At 44.0% G+C, this 23,010-nt stretch overlaps 1 protein-coding gene across 26 annotated transcripts in view; it reads right to left on the reverse strand.

The window, feature by feature from the left end:
- The window catches only part of LOC308058479 (uncharacterized protein), a 92,910-nt gene extending 71,017 nt beyond the window's left edge, over positions 1-21,893 (reverse strand). For 18 of the 26 annotated variants that reach the window (XR_013925817.1, XR_013925818.1, XR_013925819.1 and 15 more), the window contains exon 1: positions 6,380-21,893. Coding sequence is in view for 1 of the 26 variants with exons in the window: in XM_080374319.1 (XP_080230445.1) it covers positions 9,989-10,082; positions 13,071-13,137; positions 16,044-16,236 (354 nt within the window). In the remaining 25 variants the exon portion in view is untranslated. Of the gene's footprint in view, positions 1-4,574; positions 6,051-6,379 lie in introns of those variants that run through there. The other 8 variants (XR_013925812.1, XR_013925813.1, XR_013925815.1 and 5 more) reach the window with 5 other exon arrangements.
- Between the last annotated feature and the right edge of the window lie 1,117 nt (positions 21,894-23,010).

Below are 23,010 nucleotides of genomic sequence, written 5' to 3' on the forward strand. Positions count from 1 at the left end.
TCACATTATGCTAAAAAATAGCTGTTGCCAAATGGGATACCCATTTCTACTCGACATAAATGGAACTGCAGGACACCAATTAAAAAACAGTTTAATCAATCTAACTTCCATGATCCAATCTAAGCTAGATATTAAATCTCTAACCAAGGTGCAAAAGCCTCATTCAAAGTTTATAACTGCAGCGATGACATCAGCTCACAGAGTCAAGGTCAAAGTGCTTCCCATAGCGTACTACCCTGCAACATGGAAGCCAAAGGAAGGAGAAGAGGAATGGGAACGTTCCACAGAACAAACCTAGTGAACCCAACAGCACAAGGGTAACTGAAAGATAGCACACACTGCATCCTCTTTCACTGTGGCTCGCAGAATTGCCTGGGGCTGCACAGAACATGTACCTGCAGCTGCTGGCAACCTGCTTAAGGAGAGCAAGGTCTAGGTGTGCTCCTGGGGAAGAGACCATACATCCTGTGGTCAGGCTGGTTCACCACTCAAGCAAATGGTGGGCTAGTCTCCTGCACAGCAAGACAGCCTACAGGACAGGAAGACACAGAGGATCCATCTCCATGCAGCCTTACCAGCCAGGGACCATCCCACCACAAGGTAAACCTGGAGATGGCAGCCAGGCCCAGGTCATCATCCAAGTTCATGGCAATTAGAAAGGTTCAAGATGGACAGATCAGGTCTTATGACTGCCTGGCAGGCCAGCTAGGAAACCAGCCTGTAGGTCCTGGTGTGGATCAACAGGGGTCACGACTAGGCAAGAGGCACTGCTGTAGCTGAGCTGCAAACCAGCACTCCAACAGCTTTACTCAAGCAAGTAATAAAGGCCCAGGGCTGGTCTTAAATATGCTTCTAGGCTTATGGGCAGGTGATGTAGGTGGATGCCACAGGTGAAGCTGGCCTGGCAATTAAGACCTATCAGTGTCCTCAGGGCCCTGACATTAAGTGTGGTTGGAGAGTAAGATTTTTGCATGGTTTTTCTACCAACACGGTGTGCAAGTAACACAGAAATTTGTATTTCCCTGGCATATTCAGTGTATTTTGTCACCAAAGTTGGTTGGTACAAGTCATCAGAGTACTCCATTGTCAGAACAACTGTCAAAAGTCATCCAGAAATAAATCATTCAATTTTTTCTACTTAGAACACATGGTTTGTGAGCAAGGAGAGCCAACAAACTATCATACTGTAGTATAAGACACCTACATATCAGGTGCCTGGCTCTTTTCAACAACACTCTACTTTTGCTATTTGATAATTTATTAATTTGAGTTTTAGAGCCTGCTGTCTGTTTTTCTAAATAACATGATTTGTTACAAACTCATTTTTCTCAAAACTGCTGCTCAGATGAAAGAGCAAAACCAAAACAAGATAGAAAGGGGGAGGAAGAGAGAAGCTCTCTGGCCATTACATGATTTTTGCCTTAGCTCATTAGTACTTCAGAGAGTTTTTTTAACTCCTTTTGGATCTCATCCTTGTCTTTCTCTAGGTTCTCTCCACTGTGTAGAATATGGGTCTGTGATGTTAAGAGTCATATACTGTTGTGGCAATAAATTATTTTCAGCCTCATTTTTAAGCTTGTGCAACCATGCTTGCTGTCTGTGTGTCTGCCCCCACTGTCCCCAATTAATTTTTAATCCCTTCTTTCATGGTCACCACCACATTTGACAAAACTGGACAAATCTCACTGACAGAAAGTTCCCACAAGCTTTGAAAACAGATGGGCCCAGATAAGGATGGACTCAACTTTTATTAGACATCAGAGAATCCATTGTAACTCAGGTGTGAGCCTTACTTACATGCACATGCATGTCTTTACAAAGAGAAGCATTTTTTAGAATTATTTCAGTTAACTTCCTTTTCTGGTGAAGAATGTGTTGCAATTTGACGAGTAAAAATCATAGAACCATAAAATTATTTAGGTTGGAAAAGCCCATTGAGTCCAACTGTTAACCTAGCACTGCCAAGTCTACCACTAAACCATGTCCCCAAGTGCCACATCTACACATCGTCAAATCCCTCCAGGGATGGTGACTCAACCACACTCTCTGTGGTGTTAACGTAATTTTCTCTGACATCAAGTTCTTCATCACTTGACCTCCAGTAAACCAGAGGAAATCCCATAAACATGCATCCTACCTTCCTTGCTTTAGGTGGAGATTCACATGCTTGCTCACCAATGCACTCATGCTAGTGGCTTTACTCTTCCAGCACATGGACAGCTATATAGAAAGGTCAAATCAGCCACCATTGGCATTCCTGATAAACATTATTATACAAGCAGTTGAACATGCACAGTCAGGAAATACATGTTCAGAAAATGCATAATAAAAAATTCATGATTCTTCAATATTCAGGAAGATAAGCTTGTCTTTGTGCTGACTGCCTTAGCAAGAAAAATAATGTTTAAGTCATTAGCATTGTCTCTGGCCCACATTCAGGAAGCATATATTCCACCTAGCTTTTTCTGCTTGTCTTCCCTGCTGGTGGTCCTGGGCCTTCCAAAGTGCCAAACCAATTGCAAAGACAAGGTAGAGGTTCCCAGTAGTTGTTCAAGGCACTCTGGTCTAGTCACAGATTCGAGTCATAAACAGAAAGGTCAGCCCACTGTCAGGGAATGGAAATGGAGCAGAGAGAGGTGCCTGAGTACTCAGGTCTTTCCTAGCCCCATAGGTACCATGTCTCCCTCAGACTGAAGAAAGGCAAATGGCAGATCTTTCTCCGCTGTGACTTGTTAGGATCACAGTATTTAGTTCATTTTCCTGGTTCATCCTTCCACTCTATTGCAATTTGTAAATAACCTGTTCATTCAAACCTCTCTTTGCTAGGGAGTTAGCAAAGCCAGCAGACTAAGAGAGGTGAGGCTGCTGTAGCTCCATGCCCCCGGGTCCAACCTGTAGCAAGGCTGAGCACATTTTCTGCACAGGCACACACAAAGGCACATATACACTACATGTACACACACAGAAGACAGACAGCACAGGCACGCAGAGCTAGCAATCACACCCTGATGTAAACATCCATCCTCACTCTTGTTGCTGGCACCACAGACACATGGGTCAGCCCAGCTGCTGGCACCCAGTCCCCAATACATACACACACACGTACGTGTACAGGGAACAGAGAACCCCTCACTCAAGAGCTGAAAAGGTGCTTCATATGGAGACAGGACACTCTGCTGATCAGGTGCAGGGCATGGACAGGCATACTGATGGGACACTGTTCACACACAGCTGACACCTTTTGTCCATTTAACCCTCTATTCTCCCACATTTGTTCCTCCCCAAAGCACTCTGATCCCTCCCTTTCCCCACAGCTGGTTCCTCCCCAAACATCCCCTGCTGTCTTAGGCAATCCCAAAATATTCTTCCCTTGCAACCCATAACATGTACCACATCCATGCAAGCAGCAACCCCTTTGGTCTGCAAGACACGCCAGAGAGTGTCTCCATGGGTGCAGTGGGTGGATGTGCCCCAGCCCATGGGGCTGAGGCTCTCCTGGCACAGCTGGGGTGATGGCAGTGCTACGACCTCTTTCCTCTGGGATAATGGGGGTCCCCTGCCCACCATTGCCTCTCTGTGCCCCTTTACCCATGTGCACAAGTGTGTGTGCATGGAGATGAGCTTTTTATGAGCTGATGGCTCTCCGTGATGGGCCAGGGACTACAGAGCTCAGGGTATAATTCAGGTTCCCCTGGCTGCCATTGTTCCTCTGTGCTCTTCTGTGTGTGCAGAGATGAGCTTTTTTTTATCATATAACCTGACAATGTCTAGCATGTATACATTCTTATATTACTATTCCTGACAGCATCATCCTTTATTGCACATCTTCTCCTTTAGTTCAGTGACACTCCTGAGAGCAAACACCAACAAAGGAGAGAGCATATTCTCTTGGCTCCAGACTAAGAAAAAGGTAGCAGAGTTATTTCTTAGTAATGCAGATCCGATTCTCCACTTTTTGTTTAGGCCATCCGCATCTTGAAATAAAACCAAGGTTAGCAGCATCTAGGTATATCCTGCTACAAAGTTACACGTACAGCAGCCACAGAACTGAGATAGCCTGATGTCTCCCTTTGGTATACTTGGGTATTTCTGTTACCCAGGCTAAATGGGTATCAGTGCCAGGTTGCTCTTCTCTGCTGCTGCTCTCAGCCAGCCTAAGTGGCTGACATAGGTGAACTACCCAGGAGTTCCTTTTGCTTATGTTGGGAACCAGCCTTTGGGAACTTGGAGGCTAAGAACGTAGAGAGTAACGTAGCCCTTTCCCCACTCCCTAGGCACTGCAACAGAGCTTGGACAGACACATGGTTTGGGATCTCTGGTTCTCCCCTACTTCTTGCATTTGCTGTGAGGAAAAGGAAGGAGATGAATCACTGCCACCACAACCTCAATAGAATCATAGAATTTCTTCAGTTGGAAAAGACCTTTAAAATCATTGAGTCCGTTAACCTAGCACTGCCAAGTCCACCACTAAACCACGTCCCTAAGTGCCACACCTACACGTCTTAAAATCCTTCCAGGGTGGCGATTCAACTGCTTCCCTGGGCAGCCTCTTCCAGTGCCTGACAACCCTTTCAGTGAAGAAATGTTTCCTCATATTCCAGCTAAACCTTCCCTACAGCAACTTGAGGCCATTTCCTTTTGTTCCTATTGCTTGTTACTTGGGAGAAGAGACTGACACACACCTCACTACAACCTCCTTTCAGGTAGCTGTAGAGAGCAAGAAGGTCTCCCCTGAGCCTCCCTTTCTCCAGGCTGAACAACCCCATAACAGCTCCTCATAAGACTTGTGCTCCAGACCCTTCACCAGCTCCATTGCCCTTCTCTGGACATGCTCCAGCACCGCAGGGTCTGTCTTGTAGTGAGGGGCTCAAACTGCACACCATGGTTGAGGTATGGTCCCACCAGTGCTGAATGGAGGGGGACAACCTCTCCCCTAGCCCTGTTGGCCACACTATTCCTATTGGCCTTCTTGGCCACCTGGGCACGCTGCTGGCTTATATTCAGCCAGCTGCCAACTAACACCCACAGGTCCTTTTCTGTCAGACAGCTTTCCAGCCACTCTTCCCCAGGCCTGTAGCGTTGCGTGGGGTTGTTGTGACCCAAGTGCAGGACCTGGCACTTCTCCTTGCTGAACCTCATACAGTTGGCCTTATCCCATTGGTCCATCCTGTCCAGATTCCTCTGTAGAGCCTTCCTGCCCTCAAGCAGATTAATGCTCCTGACCAACTTGGTGTTGTCTGCAAACTTACCGAGGGTGCACTTGATGCCCTCATCCAGATCATCGATAAAGTTATTAAACAGAACTGGGCCAAATACTGAGCCCTGGGGAACACCAGGTGTGACCACTCACCAGCCAGATGTAACTCCATTGACAACCACTCTTCGGGCCCAGCCATTCAGCCAGTTTTTTACCCAGGGAACAGTACACCCATCCAAGCCTCTCACAGCACTCTCCAAACTATCAAGCTGCAACAAGGTCTTTTACCATCACATACCAACACACTCTTCATGTCAGTCCCTCTGCTGCCTTCTCCTCGTCTCTTCTCATCCAGGGCACACTTCCTCTCTCTGCTTCTTCCTCAGCTGCTCTCTCTTCATTGGCTCTCAACCACTTCACAGAACCAGCCACAGCTGCACCTTATCTACATCAGCCAACCCCTGGCCCCTGAAGCCAGCCCACAGCTGTATATTATCAATGTTAACTAACCCAGCTTCATCCCCCTATAATTCCCCCCCCTTTTTTTTTTTTCTTTTTTCTTTTCAACATTTCATACCTTCGGTATTTAACAACCATCATAACCTTTTTACAAATAAACTTTTCATAGAATTCAGACAACTTGTCCCTGAACTCATACTCATATTCCTTCTTCAATTTTATCTTGGGCTTTTCATCTCCTGCAGGTTGATCACCTTTCTTCTTGCCTGCTTTCTTAGCATCTGGGATTTTGATTTCTTCAGAGAGGGGTTCCGATGAACTTATAGTGCCTTGTCCTTTCGCCTTTTGGGTCACACTGGACAGTAACCTGAGTGAGCTTTCAGCAGCAGCAGATCTAGAATACAGCACTAACACATCATTCTGCATCCTGAAAAACTTCTTAACATCCTTGTGGTCATCCATTTCTTCTACAAATGGAGACACCTTCAACACTGGCAAGAATACCACCAGGCTGAGCAGCAGCAGCAGCAATGGCAGGAGCCACCCACGGCACCACACTACTCCCACACCCTCCGCCAGCACAGCTATCGCCGCTGTCTAGCTGGACCTGCCACCGCTGCGGGCTACTGCCACATCTGTCCATGTACTCTGCTGCTATCACTCGTTACCCTCTCTTAACTCCACGGCAGTCAGGCTTCCTTCTCTTTGATCCCAATGGCTCACCTTTACCAGTGTCTGATCCAGATCCTCAGGCTCTTCCCGCCTATCTCAAGGTGATCTGGATCACAGGCTATCCCCGCCTGACTCCACTGTGCTGGGCACAGCCATCACTATTCAAAACTTCAAACATCCCCCAGCACAGCCATCACCACCATCACTGCTCATTACACTCAATCTCATAATCTGAAGGGCCTCACACAGGGCACCAATTGTCACAGCACTCTCCAAACTATCAAGCTGCAACAAGGTCTTTTACCATCACATACCAACACACTCTTCATGCCAGTCCCTCTGCTGCCTTCTCCTCATCCAGGATGCACGTTCTCTCTCTGCTTCTTCCTCTCTGCTCCCTCTTCATTGGCTCTCAACCACTTCACAGAACCAGCCACAGCTGCACTCTATCTACATCGGCCAACTCTCCTCCCAAGCCAGCCCACAGCTGTATATTATCAACGTTAATTAACCCAGCTTCGTTCCTCTACACAAGCCAAAATATGTTTATATTCTTCTCCACACACCATGTAATAACCCTAGGAAGAACAAATGTGTCCATGAACAGTATGCACTTCTGGTGCAGGGTATAAAATAACTGAACGGCCAGGCTGAAAAAGTCAAGATGAACTGAAATAGAATTCCCAGAGCTGATTTCCTCACAGCACAAAGGTAATGGGAAGAGATGAAGAATATTGTTAGTTCTGCACAATAGTTTGGTTATTTCTAAAGTTATATTGATTTCTATAACAATTTGCTTTACTGACAAGGACAAGTTTTTCCTGGTCATCTTGAACTGAATTTCAGCTTCACTCACAGAACTAGCAGCAACCACTGCAGTTATATAGTGTGGGCCAGGTTCTCATATGTGTAAATCACAGTAGATCCACTGAGTAGCCCCAGGACTGAGAAAGCTTATAAATCTTGTTTGCCTTTTTTCTCTGCTAACCATGGCTTCTTTCCTTGTGATCACAGCAGTATCAACACATATTTTCCTGCCCACATTCATATTTTGCACAATCATTGGTCTAACAAGTTTTGTTTACACCTTTTTTTTCCTCTTTCTTAGACAATCAGCCAGATTATATTTTGCTGTTTACAAAGCAGCAATTATCTTTTGACCCCTGTTGTTAGGTTAAAAAATGGGCTACTATCTTGGAAACTGTCTCAGTGGAAACATCCCTGTGAAAGAGCAGTTACGCTGCATATCCTGGATATGGCATAACCACCTGCAGGACATGCACAGGACTGTTCTTCTGGCATGGCCATACCATCTAGTGAGGCCCTGAAGAGCACAAAACCCATTGCTGCCACTGCCTGATTATCTCCCTACCAGAAGGGCTGAAGGCTTCCTTTTATTCTCACTTGTGAATGTTTTGCACCAACTGCAGATGATTAATCCTTAAATATGGATCTTAAGGTCTAACTTCTGTTTCTTAAATAGCTTTAAGGACTTAGACAGCTCTCCAACTTTTCTGTTTCAAAGCTTAGTTTTGTACCAGCCTTAGGGGAGTCTCCGTCCTCACACCGGTAATTACTTCCTGATAAACTTGATAATTCAAATAAAAAAGTTTGATATGGCTCTTCAGATTTCCAGGCCAGCTTCTGATCTGTTTGTGGAGGTTCATTGTATATCCTTTGGTCCTAAACCCAGAGTTTTCTTTTCTATGACAGCCTGAAAATTACCATCTCCCTGCTGCAAACTGAACTCCTCTCTCAGTATCCCAGAGGATTGCAGGAACCTTCTTTCAGAAGTCAGCGGGTGCAAAATAAAACCTCTTTAAGTGGGAAGGCAGCACTTAATCTACACATAATAGGAAGAGTTCAATTGACTTTATCAAGTGTTATTTGCTGAGCTTTGTCCTGAGCTAGTCAATATTTGTAATGAGTAAGCCTGTGTCTTTCTCAAACTTTACATAAAGGATTTCCAACCATTTAAGTTTCATGAGCCTTAAACCTATGATACATTTTCTTCACAGGTTTTCTAGAATTTTCTGGAATGTGCTATAGCATACATTGACATCAGGCAAAGCAAAATATTCCCCTGCTAGCACCAAGTGGGCAGGCTCGGAATCTAACGGTGCTAATAGATCCATAAGCCATTTAACCATGGATAAAGCACATACCACACAGGATCTGGTATCCTGAAAAAAAGACATCTTTCAGGACAAAGACTCCTTCATTGCTTTCTAGTATCTCAACTTGCAACCATGAAAAAGAAAAAAATTAGTTGAAATCAGTGTTTTCATATAGTTCATTGAAGCTACTTTTCTGGTTTTGTTAGATCAAAAGTCCTATATGCTGCACAGAATACAGTCAACTGCATAGTGTATATACTATATATTATTGCATAGACTAACATCATATAGCATGCAATAATGAATATATGCTGTGTGAGTAATTTTATTTCATATTTGTCACTGTAATATGTATTTATTGTACATTTTAAATAATATTAATTATTTGTGGTTTGTACATATTTAGAAGTAGGAAAAAGTACAGTAAGATGATAAATTGCTGATAATGAATGCCATAGAGGTAAAAAGCTAGAGATGTCCTTGAAACAATCATCAAATCATTTAAGTATTATAAGGGAGGAGGGGAACATGCACCAAAAACAATGATAGGTTTGAGGTAGTGGAGGATAAGTCATTCCTCATCTAAGAGTGAGAAAACCTATGGAAATCTGAAGGAGCTCCAGCAATATCACCAGGAGAAAATACTAAGGACAAGAGACAAATTTTGCAGGGGATTTGTAACAACATGTTTTATTCAAACAACAGCTACTGTTGGAAAAAACAGTCAAGCTTTTGTGCACACAAACCATACTTCAAGATCAGCCTAACAACTAGTGTTACAGGCGACATTACAAGTTCCTGGAGAAACACTATGAAGGAAGAAAGGAATATCACAAGTTCAGCCATTCATGGCAGTGTGGCTGAAGTTGGACATCTGAAGTGTGTAAACAAGCCCCTTACATTTTTCCACTGATTGGGGGAATTCCACATCATGCAGCTGTGACTCCCATCCAGAAAATGTCCCCTAATTAGCTTGTGTATATCTTTAAACAACATGTTATACAGGTTATTAGACAGAGGAAAGGCAAATTAATAATGAATCAAACTCTTTCACCAGTCACTTAGCATGGCCCAATGAGTTACAGTGGTACTCTGCAAGCATGGGTGTACCTGATGGAATCTGTGATGGAAATGGTGCTCCTGGTCAGTCCTGCTTCATGCTCCAGCATCCCCGCTTGCCTGAAGCCCCACACAAGCTGTGTAAACTCTCTACCACCATGCCTGAGTGCTTGCTCAGTAACATCAATTATCTGAATTGTTCTATTTCCTTACCTCCTGAAAGTAGTCACAGAGGAGGCCCATAATAGTTGTCTACAGATTTGGGGCAGAAATAGATGGAACTAGAAGAGGAGTATGCTCTCTCTCTCTCACAGACACACATACTCCTCTCTCATTCTCCCGTGGCTCTCCTGAGAAAGAGAAATCAAGACCCCCTTCATAACTCTCCCTAATTTGACTGTTTGCAACCAAAATTGAGTCAAATATATAAACTCTATGCGTGTTTCAAAACTGAAGCCAGCTGCTTCATCTCAGTCTCAGCTACCTGTGTGTTGCCATTGAATACCCAGCTGGCTTCCAGAAATCCTGGGAAGAAAGGGCAGTGTCTGAAGCTCCATGTTGTGTACCAGAAGCATTCCCTGTTCAGAAAAAACAGAATTATCTTATTGCTGCTTAGAAATCAAAGAAGAACTTTCAGGGGCAGGGCTCCTTAGGCTGATGTAAATCACCATGGTGTTTCCATAGCAAGAGAGGTATTTCCCTATAGTTACTCTGTCTGTCAGAAAGCACTGCTTAGTGATGTTAGGAAGCAGCAAAACTGATCAAGAATGTCCTCATTCTAGCACCTTCACAAAAAAAACCCAACCCCCACCCCCCCCCCAAACACAGAGAAATAAGCACCCAGCTCAAACATCTGCTCTGCTCTTTCAAGGACTTTATTCACATGTGATTCCCTATCTTGAGCATCTCTTTGCAGATCCTTTTCCCTTCCTCTCTCCCCACCGTTGGAACAGGAGGAAACTTTCTCAGAAAAGCATAGCCCCACAAGGATTTTAATGCTCCCGGTCCAGGAGAGCAGAATGCCTCACTCCCCAGTGCCCTACATACACCCTGAACACTTCTCAGGGAGGAGAAGCAGCCTTTCCTTTGAACAGGGTATTCAGAAAGTTTGGGAAGCTGTTTGTTTTCCATCTGGGGACTTACAATATCTCTGCACAAATCTACTTGGAGGCTGAAGCCCAGCCCTTCTTTGTAGGGCCCCTTTCATGAGGGTTTTCATCCATCTGGGAGGGCAGGAAGAGGCATTTTCTTTGCAGCTGCTCTCCATGAATCAGCTGGCAGCTGCATTGCCCATATTCTTCCTCCAGGACTTTTAGGATGTGGCATCCACAACACTGCAAGTTTCTAATCACTCAGAAAAATCTGAAGCTTTGCTCCCAGTGAACAGCCTGTCCCCTGGCAGAAAGAAGCTGGGTTTCTGCACTTTTGTTTTATATTTACTGTAGGTCACTGCTTGTAATTTCTTAATCCCAGTGCTCAGGATTTTGTCCTCCATGACATCTCACTTTTCTCACACTTCACTGGCCTTCTATGTTTCACATTAGGCAATCAGCAGGATGACAAATATGACAGCAGTCTTCAGTTCAGCCTCCTGAGTGTTCTCAGCCAACATGCCAAAAATTTAATGGCTTTTCTTTTTTTGTTATTAATAGTTATCTGGATGGTGGCTATAGGCATCTGTTGAGCTTGCCATATGCTGCACATTTCCATATAGAAAGGTGATGATGCTAATAAAATAATTATTTGAATAGCATTTTGTGGTTTAAAGGGAGTGATTTGATGTGCATGTACGTAAGTCCAGACCTGGAGCTATTATACCCAATTAAAGCATCCTGCACTTGGGCATGCATTACAGTTAGCACACGGGAGCAGTAGATTTATTTGTATTTTTAGTCTGGTCATAAAATTGAATCACTGTTTGCCTCCAGCTTAACCCCCTTACAACTGAGTGGCTGGAGCAAAACTACAGATGAATCTAATAGACTAAATCTCTTCTTTGAAGAGATTGTATGTGTTCCAGCTACATTAGATAGGGCAATTTTCTCTCTCATGTTTTTCTGCTTTTTAGTACCATCCACCACTAAGTGTCTCAGGGGAATCAGAGCACTGGTACCCTTGTGCCTGCCCCATAAGACTACAGATATCATCATTGGTCCTTACCTAAAGGTCTATGGGGGAAGGAGCATCTTTTTGGCCCGTGTTATCATTGTAACTAGCACAGCAAATCTTGGCCCATGACTCTCAAGCAATGTCATGGTGTAAGCTAGATACACTAATGGGGAAGAAATACAACATTAACTTTTCAAACAGTACTGGCTATTTGCTTCTACAATTTCATAAAAACTCTTATATGTAGCCAGAACCATGTCTTTTCCTGGCAGACCCTGCCCAAAGGACTGACTTTCCAGGTTGACCTTGAACATCCCTTGTCTTTGTGGACCTGCCTGGCATTCACTGGATCTGACTTGTTTGTATTGACTTTCTGGCTTGACCTTGGACCTGCGCCATCATCATGGGCTTGCATGGTGATCTGGAAACTTGTTTGAGCCTGCCTGTGATCTTGTGGTCTCCTCTGCTCCCTTGCTGGGGGTGGCAGGATGGCCCTGGCTAGTGAGACCCTGTGGGACCTATGGAGACCACTGTTGCTCTCTGTTCCCAGGGAGCTGCTGGCCTTTACTGAGCACTAACATCATCACTTTCTGAAGCAGAGCTCCAGTACTTCCTGAGGGAGTAGAAAAAGCAGAACTGCTTCTGGGGTTGAAGGAAGTCGAGCAGAAGCTTGAGCTAAGGAGCGTGAAAAAAAGCCATAAACTGGAGCTAAAAAGGGGAATGCTGCCAAGCATGGAGATCATCTACAAGCTTCCCAGAGCATTGAATTCCATAGTAGATTACTTCACCTCCTTAACTATAAGTGTTCAAGTCAGACTTCTTCAGAGTCATTAGTCAAAAGCACAAAATATTTGTCGCTTGGTACTTGCACCCTTTCAGGGATCTCCCTAGCTCTGAAACTGGCCAGCACTTAAGTGAATAAGGCAGCAACAGTAGAGAATGGGAGCCCCTTGGTGTGCATTTTAATCCCGTTAGTCAGAATGGTGAAATCTTTAGCTGAACTGTGGCAGGATTTTAGCTGGATAAAGATTCAGTTTGCTTTGGGTTTCCCATGTTACCACTGTGTAATCCCCCGTAACTCTCTGCAGAATGATTTGAGGTCTGATGTTTCCTCTCCAGCATTTGGGGCTGGTGGCCAGGAGTTACATTAATGAAAAATGTAGCTCAGATCATCAGTCATGAAAAGTCACTGCCACCTCATGCTTCCTGTGATCTCAATGAAATAAAATGATTAGAGCTGTATTTCAGACACCTCCAGTGTTCAGAGCAGAAGAAAGTTAATTTTTAGAAGAAAACTGAATTTTCACATCTTAAAAAGGTAATTCTGGGAACCATTAACAGGTTCCCCTTCCTTCATTGCCTAGAGTCAGGAGGCTAAGCTTTCAGATCCTCTCCTTCCAATGTCCTGCACGAAGTGGGTCATGCTAGGGTTGTGTTCAGATAAATTACTCGCTGACCTTACTGATCCAGCCCTGTGGTCAGGTCCATGCTGCGCTGTATGACAACAGTGGCTTGGAACTGTTCCTGCAGAAGCGGAAGGAAAAACAAAGTATTTGTTTTCCTTCTAGTTGTGTCAACTCAACTCACACTGGAAATGTGCCCATCCTGTACCAAAATCACCATCAGAAGGGCACTGACAATGGCAATTGTGGAAGAAGTGGATGCACAAACACAGTTCCTTCATGTGATGGTTTACCGTTTAGCCGCTTGGCTGGCTGATGGTACAGCTCAGAGGACTTCCCTCTTGGTGCATAATGTGGGGTTAAACCAGGTAAAACAGGTATGTGGTGGCCACAGAGAAAGTGAGAATAGGACTTGCCAGCAATGCATGGGAGATGAATGACCTGCATGCAGATGTCCTTGGGGCACCCTGAGCACCCACCAAGCAAACAAAAAGCACACTCCCTTCTGGTTTGTGCTCCTGCTATCCCAGCTGTGGAGTGGGAAGCACCTCCAAGGAGAAGGACCCATGATCGTTTTGGGAACTTGCAGCGATATGGTGTTGGGTTGGAGCCAGGCATGGGGGTGCCCCCAGAACCCCAGTTTACAGGACACAGAGCTACAGACAGCATGCAAGCACTGGGAAAAGCTGACATGCAGGCATTAAACAGAGAAGGATTCGTTCAAGTAATGCCCTTTTAAACTGAGGAAGCTTTCCAGGTTTATCGATCAGACGTATTGTAACAGAGCACGGGCAGACCTATAGGGATATTTAGCTATTGACTGGTCAGTTGCCGTATTTGCATGAGTAACTAGGACTCTGATGCTAATAATACGAAAGGTTACATGGAGAAATAAACTAACGTCGAGTTGTTGGGTAATTTGGAGATTCACTGTCTAGTCAATGCGTTGATATGGCTGTAAATTGGTCATAGTTTTGTGTCCTTACTAGAGATGCAGCGTGCAGGACAGAAATATCAATATTTTCGCTAAATATTGTAAGTGAAGTTATTGTGCATTGTTTTTATTTTTATCTTTCCTTAGTATCTTGCATTTAAACTGGCTCAGTACTTGAGGTTATGAGGTGGGCATTTTAACATGTATTTGAATCTGATTAAGGCATGGCTCAGTTTTATAATGCTCAGTTTCCAAAGGTACCTTGGTCTCACAAATCCTATTGGCTTCAAAGGCATTTATGAATTCTCAGCAGCTCTGAAAATCTGGTCACCCTGAATGTCTGTAGCTACGTTTTAATCAGCTATTCAGGGATTTACGGTCAGTGCACACACCAACTTATACAGCTCCTAGAGGAACCACATACAAATGTCTCCTGACTCCCTGTTTCTGAGGCAAGAAGGGATTACAATGAGATTGCCTGCCCTCCCTCTTTCCTCCTAATATTTCAGCATTTCACAGAAAAGGGAAAAGATCTTCAATGCCAAGTTTTCCTGAAGGCCCTGATGCCAGAGAAGATGCATTTTTTTCTCTGGTGTGGGATAAGCTTGCCTCTCCAGTTCCTCACTTGTGCTTCCAGGTGCACAGTACCCATCTGCCTGAATGCAGCCCTACAGTAGCAAAACCTGTAGAATGCAAATAGGAAATACAGCAAGGCACAAAATCCCAGAGAAGGAATGTTGTGGGATGTGTGGTAATAGCAAAGCTCCTTGCAAGGGGGATGCAGTCTCAAGTTCCCTGACATGGCCTTGTGGGACCTGCTCTGTCCAGACTTCATTTCAGGCCAAAGCACGCAACCAAGCTGTGAGTACCTCTTACACAGTCTCCTCTGCCCTGTTATGTGAAATGGAAGAGTGTCTCCCAGCAGGTACAGAAGAGCGCTGGCCTCAGTTCTCACACACCTCTCAGATCCCAAGAGCCCTGGTTCAAACTTACAGTCAACAAGACAGCACCTGGACAACTGGATGCTCCACAGGTGTGTAGTAGTGGGAAACACAGTAAAAGGCCATCTCCCTTCGCACAGTCTGTCACGGTAGCCAATGCGTTTTGTCCCCCCTGTGTTATCATGGGTGTAATATCCCAGTTCCAAACCCTCATTTATAAACATGTGTTCAAATTTCCACAGAGTGGTCCATTCTTTACTTCCACAGGCAGAGTGCATTTCCCAGCTGTCGATACTGAGTGTAAGGGTATTCCTCAAGAGTTAACATTTTATGAAACTATCTTTATCATTTTAGTAGACATTGACATGGATCTATGCCCTACTTACTTCAACTGTTTTTTACCAGAGGATAATGTCCTGTATTTCTAAAATGCCCACAACATAGCAGATGATGAAACAGCAAGTTAGAGGATGAAACAGAGATCCAAAAGCTGACATCCAGGTAATTCTGCCACATGTGCACTAGGCAGTTTTGTTTAGATACAGCAAAAGCTGATCTACAAGATGACCAAACACTCCTCAAGAGGGTTGAGACTGAGTTTTTCAAATGTTTTGCTAATACATAGGTTTAACAATACAATGGAAATGTTTAAAGAATAGAAATGAAGCCACAGATGGTTTATGAAGAGTTTTTGTGTGCTTCTGCTCTAGGATCAACTTTTTGAAAATAACCTCAGCTGCAGCTCTGGGCTATAGTCCGTCACCCTGCTGGGAAGGGCACTTTCCCTCAAAAGCAGCATGCTGCTTGGGCTGTGGGCAGGCAGCACGCCCGGGAGCCTCCTGGCACACAACTGTGAAGCTGCTAGAGAAGATTGATTTGAAAGACTCGTTTCATCTATATTGACATAGAAAATTAGGTAAATCATGTAAAGCAGTTGTTAGCCCAAGTAAGCATCCATTTTACTTCCCTGTTATCAGTTAGCCCTGTGCAAAGCATGTCTGCACTTGCATTCACTCAAGGAGGGAGAAAGCAGACATCCATTAAAAAATAACTTAGACTCACTTTAAATTCAACTCATAGTTCCAGAGTGAAGTCCTGAGTTGGAAATACAGAATCAGCATTTGTGACACAAAATCAAGGAGATTTATTTACCATGATGAGCAGAGATGATGCTATACTCTGGCTTCTTCCCTGTGTCTATCCATCTTGAATTGTCTGAGACTCCCCAGTCCGGTAACTGATCAAGCTCAGAAGTGGCTTGTTTTTCTGTAGGTCTATAGCTATATATAGTAGCATTCTTGATATCACATGAGGATTTTTTTAAGCAGCATTTGAAGAAATTCATGAGTCACCAGATGACTCCCTTTGAACAATAAGCTTTATTCACCAGTAATGTGGCCAAAGCTCATAAAATACACCCCACAGAAATTATCTGAAAAAGCAATAAAACACCTCTGCAATACATTTCCTTGACTGTCTTTGTCTTCACATGCTTCAAAACAAAGGAGCCTTTTTTTCATGCAGGCTGCACTATTTTGGTCTCCATGTCTGATGGGCCTCTTAACTGACAGATCTTGAGTTTGTGGGTTTGGTTCAACCCTTTACGGAGAGAGGGGTTGACAATGACGGCTGATATGGGCTTGGAGACCCAACTCCCACTATACTTCATGGTGTGGTGAGTCAAAGTTTTGACTCAAGTCCATCTCTAGTAAGGACTTATTAATGTTTGCTAGGACACTGCAATTTTTAGCTGTTAGTCATGTTTGTTTTCATGTTATACTCCCCACCACCTAAATTCACAAAGTTGGTCTGCTATTATGTCTGTTAAAAAAATCAGCCAGCGCATATAATTCTCTCCCAAATGATGGAGACCACAAGTAATGGGTAATGAGGCACTGTTATTTATGTTTTCATTGTAGCAGTAAGGACAGGCTGTGGTTTAGAGATTTCACAATCTTGCAGTGATGTCAGACAGACAGATTACTGTGTAAAATGTTCCACAAAATCCTGAAAGGATCTTGAAGTCAGACTCAGTTCAAATTTCAGCTAGATGAGCCAGCTGGAAAATCAAAGAAGATAAAAAAGGGAAGGGGGGGAGGGTGAACGTCAGCATATTTCCTTCTAAATCGTGTCAGTTTGATTTCTGGCAGACACAAGTTGAGTTTATTATTGCATTTTCTGATACCCCCCAAGCTCTGGAACATTTATCTTTGCTATTTCTCTGCATTTATCATCCCACTATTAGCTGATCCTCCCCCGTAGCTTGTGTCTGGAAGCCAGCTGGCCCTGCTGCTGAAGCCCCCATCCCTGACATCTCCAGGCATGTCCAAGCCACTGCAATCCTTCTTGACATTGCTTTTTTTCCCCATTATGATCATACATATCCCACATTTGTTGTTTTGAGCAAATACCCTCTCCAGGATGAAGAGGCTGGGAACAGAAAAATAAAGGACAAGACTCTGGACCCCTTGAATTCCACGGGAATGCTGCCATTGACTTCAGTGGGGGCAGGATTTTAGTCAGAGCTTTCCCCCCAAACCAGCATTTGTTTCACATCTTTAACATGGACATTACTGAGAAGGATCAAAAGGAGGAGGATGCTGTTCCCTCAGAAGTGGTCCCTTCTCAAGCAAACAATTTCTATGCCAAGACACAGCTATGACAGGAGAGGAATTCCTATTTATCCAAGGTTGTTATCAAGGGAGGCCCCTGACCCCAGTGCTGACTGAAACACAGCTCAGAAAAGCAGAGTTAGCAGTGCCCGTCTGTGGTGGGGCCACCGAGAGCTATTTCAGAGCCTGGGACAAACACAGCATTGCAGTCCTCCCTGACCCTCGCAGCTGCCTACCGATGTCACACACCCTCCCTGCCCCACTCCTCACAGGGCAGCCCTGGCCCCATGGCTGTGGTTCTGAGGGGTCACAGCAGGAGGGAATATCTATATGTCCCAGGAGCCACTGCACCTAACCACGGCAGTCTTGATGGCCCCTACCATGAAGGCACAGACCCTTGCCTCACAATCAAAGTTACTGTGTTGGACACAGCCACTGAATGGCACAAACCACTCCAAGGGCTTTTAATTACTAAGCACTCATACAGCAAGCCAGAAAGCAGTCCAGAAAATCAGAGACTTTAGCCACCCTCGTACAACTAGGAGATTCCGGGTTATCTTCAAAACCTCCAGCCCATCTTCAGCTTCACTCTGATGCACTCCTTCCATGACTGAGCTTTTGAATGTTTCCACAAAGCAAAGCCACGAGCCAGAGAACCAAACTAGTCAAGTGCATTAACTGAGCAGCAGCAACTGTATTAGAGAACATGTAGGTGTTAAACAACCAACACCACTAAATCCACAAATAGCTTTTATCCTATTTGCTGTATCTCATACACACAAAGAAGTGTCTGCTTATTTGTTGCCTGGCTTAGCTTCTGCTTGATTTTGTTTTCATAAAGGATTAAAAATAAATTCTCAGCTTTAGCTTGCTGAAAAAATAGAGTTGGTATCTTCATTAATCACCATTCACAGCCTGCTCCACCTTTGATCACAGCCACAAGACTCAGAAAATTCACTAAAACACACCTGCTAATGGCATAACATTTCAGATTAACAGTCTGGTGTAAAGAAAAATGTACCTTAGATTAAATGCTGCTCTCAAGCTACACAGCATACTGGATCTGGTATTTTCAGATTCACAAGGTATTGTAAACAAAAATTTTTATTTGTCATTTGGTGGTTAAACTACTTTCTGATCAGTATGGTTTCAAATTTATTAATATGGTTATGGAGGCTTTCTCTTCACATGTCCCGTCAGTGTCTTTGCAGTTTGAAGCTAGGCGTCTTACAAGAACCAGCTGTCCAACTCCACCTTCTCTGAAATCCCCTGGTCACCATGTTAGAGTCTCTGGCTACAGCATGTCTCTGGTGCTAGCCTTACAGATGGCCAGGCATTTTCCCTAGAACATTTTTCCCATTCATCTTAGTATGAAGGATGACCTCACACAGAGTACTCAATCTGACTTGACTGCTCTGCTGTAAATGTTTTTTGTGAATAGACAGGAACAAGAAAGGGAAAAGAGAATGATTGCCACTGTCTCCTCTAACACCAGAGAGGGCACCAAGTGAAACTTGCAGGTAGCAGGTTCATACAGAAAACAAGAGCTGGTAGTTCACAGAATTAAGCTTTGGAGTCCTTTTTTATGGGACATTGAGGGTGCCTAAAACTTACCCGAGCTTTAAAAAAAGGTACAGATATAACTGGGGGGAGGGGATCCATGAAGAAATGTCAAACATGATGTTTTCTTCATCAAGTGCTACTCTGAGTATGCCAATTTTAAGAAAATGAAGAGAAGCCTATGCTAATAGCCAGTTATCCTTCCTATGACTCTTAATAGGTATTAGAGAAAAAATAGGCAGAATGTATCCCTGAGTTAACAGTATTTCATGTGGGTCTGTGCAAGAGGTAAAAAAGGAATGTGTCTGCATGAATAAAAAGCTTTGCTGCAGGAATAGTTTAAAAGGCTATTGCTAGCATTAGTTTCTTGCATTTTTATAACCTCTCACTCTGATCATTTTAATTGCCCTTTTATTATATTTGTTCAACAATTTTTACATTCACCTTTAATTATTTTTTTTTATTGCACAAGACTGGGATCAAATTTAGATTAACTGCTTTAAATGGGAAGGATGATAAATTCTGGCATATGGCTAAAACATTACAGTGAACGCTGTTCCTTTAATATAGAAAGCTTCTGCTTGGAAAGTCTATAAAATGCCAAAAGAGCCCCTTCTCAAGACAATCAGTCTGTGAGTGCTTGTTGGAGTGAGCAATAAAGAGGAAGAGTGGGAGCTAACGACCAAAAGGCCACATCACCAACTGTTTCAGCCATTTCACCTTGACTGCCTGGGTTTTCCACATTTTGCCCTACTCTGCTTAGGGGAAAAGAAAACCCAAGATGAATTCCAGTCTTTTTAACTAGATGGATGGTAGAACTTCCTCAAAATGAGTTTTGCTTTTGTGTTATGCTGATAAACATGTGCTACCTGTATCCAGTGAAGTTCCCCTCCAGCCAGTAACCTTTCCCTTCAGAGTGGAATGTCTGGGAGAGGAAAGCCCCGTGCTTCACTACACATCATGCAGCATCCCTCGGACCCAGGGCAACACTCACATTAAAGGAGACATGAACCACCAGCCAAAATTCAGAACTGTTTCCTAATAGGTGTTAGAAGAGGTTGCTCACACCTTAGTTTTAACACAGTATTTCTTAGCCTCTTTTTTGGGACAACCTGGTTTCTCTGTCTCACATAAGGAGTCCCCATGGCATGTCTCTCTCCATGAACCAGGTTCATTGGGCTCCAGCCCTTTGTCTGCAAGCTGTGAAGGCTCACCGCCCCAGGGGACAGAAGCCAGCCTGGCCCCTCACTGCACAGGGACACGGTGAAGGCTTTGCTTGCATGTGGTTACTAACCCAACATCACACATGGCCTGCAGAGATCTGAGGCTTTGCAGTGCACTGGGGGTAAACTATAACAATTTCACAGTACCAAGACCTCTTAAAAGTGTCATGACCAGTCTTATTCATTAAACACGCTCCATGTTATCACAGCTCTTGTATCAATTAAACACTGAATTGGTGCCCTGCTATACAGAGTGACAACACCATTGTCCTTTGGATCTTACATTGGTGTTTTGACTTATTAGTTCAGTTGTTTAATCCAAATTTTCAAACATGGAATTAATAAAAACTGAAGGCTTCCATTATGTAGCCGTAGCACTGGCTGTACTTACTAATTCAATCACTTCTTATGGGCTTGTACTAATTATATCACTTCGGTTTTATTTAAATGCCTTTAAAACCTTTTGATTCCAAGGGAAAACACAAAAACAAACAAAAGAAGAACTTTACATTCAGCTCAGTAATGCATCGGGCTCTTGATCTGACCAGCACTCTCACTGCCCACTTTGAAATTAGCAACTTTTCATTTTTAGCTTTACCCCAAATTCATCTGCAAGACATTTAATATTTCTTTCTCCCCAGGGGAGGTAATGGGTTGGATTTAAGATATCTGATCTAATTGAAACAACTAGCATCAGTTTCAGCTGAATACAGATATTTTAAGTAAAAAGAAAACACACTTACTATTGCATGGGCTCCTATGATTAAAATTCCACAACTGGCTCCTGGGCTTTAGGTAGGAGTAGTATCCATAGATCTGATCTGGTACTTCTTCCCTGAAGTTATGACACCTTATTTGTTTAGAAAGGTAACAATTTATTTTCTAGTTAATTTCTACTCAATATCTTCCATTGTCCCCACAGTCAAGCCACATGCTTTTTCTGTGTGAGATAAGGGAGGTGTGGTAGGCAGTACTTGAGTGATGCTCATGAAAGCCATAGTGGTTTGAAAGACCCTTGAGAGTCACACATAACAAACTTTTCCGAGTGACCCCCGAGGGCAGGGAAGAGTCAAAGCCAAACAAAGTTTCTAATGCAGCACAGCACGCTACATGGTGACAGTGTGCATCCCGGGACAATAAAGGGAAGAAAAAAAAAAAAAAAAAAAAATTTCCACAAAGAGTTGCTGGGGTGTCTGTCACAGTCACCCATGCTCTAGCTGGTGGTGTGTGGATACAGGTTGTAGGGGCAATCTGTGCTTTCTGCCAGCCAGAAATAGAAGAGGTGGAGGGGTGTCCTCCATAATAAGATCCCTTTGCTCCACAGGAGAGAGAAATAGGAAAAGCATATTTCCTCAGTGCCGCTCCACCTAGAGGGGGGAAGTCTTCTACTTGGAAAGAGCAGTGGGGCAGTCCCTGGTGGGGCACCTTGCTGTGCTACCAGGAGAGGATGGCAGAGCACGCACCCCTACCCAGACCAGAAGCACTGGGTTTTTCTCCATCTCCCATTCCAGATTTTCCTATTCTGCATGGTTTCTCTACATCAGGCAGAGAAAAAAAGGAGACTCTGGGGGAGTTTTGCTCCCACAGGGGACCAGAAGCAGCAAGAACATCTTTCTGCCCCTTGTCCCATTGTCTTCTTCACAGCTGCTGGGATCTTAGCTATGCTTTCAGCTCCAAAACAACATGAACCTTTGCTTATCAGAGGGATAATTTTTAAAATTTTGCAAGGAACATCTGAAGTACCTGTTTCCACAGTTTACACAGCAGCACCAGGTGCCAACACTTGCCAAGGGAGCAGCAAGAGGGATAAGGACCAATACTTTTTGCTCTGAAGGTTCAAACCCATGATTAAACACACCTATCCTTGTTTAGACAGGAAAACGGCCACGCAGTCTAAAGAGGTACCCACTGATATAAAGTTATGTTTACTTCCCTCTCCTGCTCCTATGGAGTGCATAGCTCAGCCAGAGCACAGAGGCAGCTTCTCTTTTTGACTGAGCTGGCAGCCCACCTCAGGGAAGGCACATAAACACCAAAAGAGCTATGCCAAACACTATGCTGGACTATATTTTACCTGACATACACCTAACACACAAGTAACAGGATCTCCTCCCACAGTGATCTACTCCTCAGAAGAAATTCTGACTGGGGTACCTATTAGCCATTTTATGTAGCGCACAAAACGTCATCCCTTTAGGAGGCACAGCAGCTCCCACCTTTGAACTGGCATTTGTAATGGCCAGAATAATCTCCTGCTGTCCACCTGCCTATGCCCATGAGACACGGCACGTCCTAAATATGCACAAGATTCCCCTGCATGACAGTTAGGCAATTCAAGCATCAGAGGGACACAATGGGACCAGCAGCAGCAAGGATCACATATTTCTTCAGACCACAATAAACACCAGGCCTGAACACCAGGAAGGAGTCAAGACTTGCAGAGCCTCAAGAGAGGGGTCTCTCCAGTGCCTCTCCATCACTTCATATCCAGGGATCCTCTTCTGAAAATAATTAGCAGGCCATTTCACACAGGGCTGTCACAGCAGCTCATCATTTTATAACCACTAAAGATCAGCTGAAACTAAACATGTATGAATTACTTTTCTGTCATGTGTTCATTTGGCATGTGTGTGGAAATGTCTACTTATGTTTTCCCTTGGCCAGTTTGCTGGCTTTGTAGCCATTCCCATGGGACACAGGTGGAGAAGCTTTGGTCTAATCCAG

The sequence above is a fragment of the Falco punctatus genome, assembly GCF_963210335.1.
Source record: "Falco punctatus genome assembly, chromosome: 2".
NCBI classification, from domain to species: Eukaryota; Metazoa; Chordata; class Aves; order Falconiformes; family Falconidae; genus Falco; species Falco punctatus.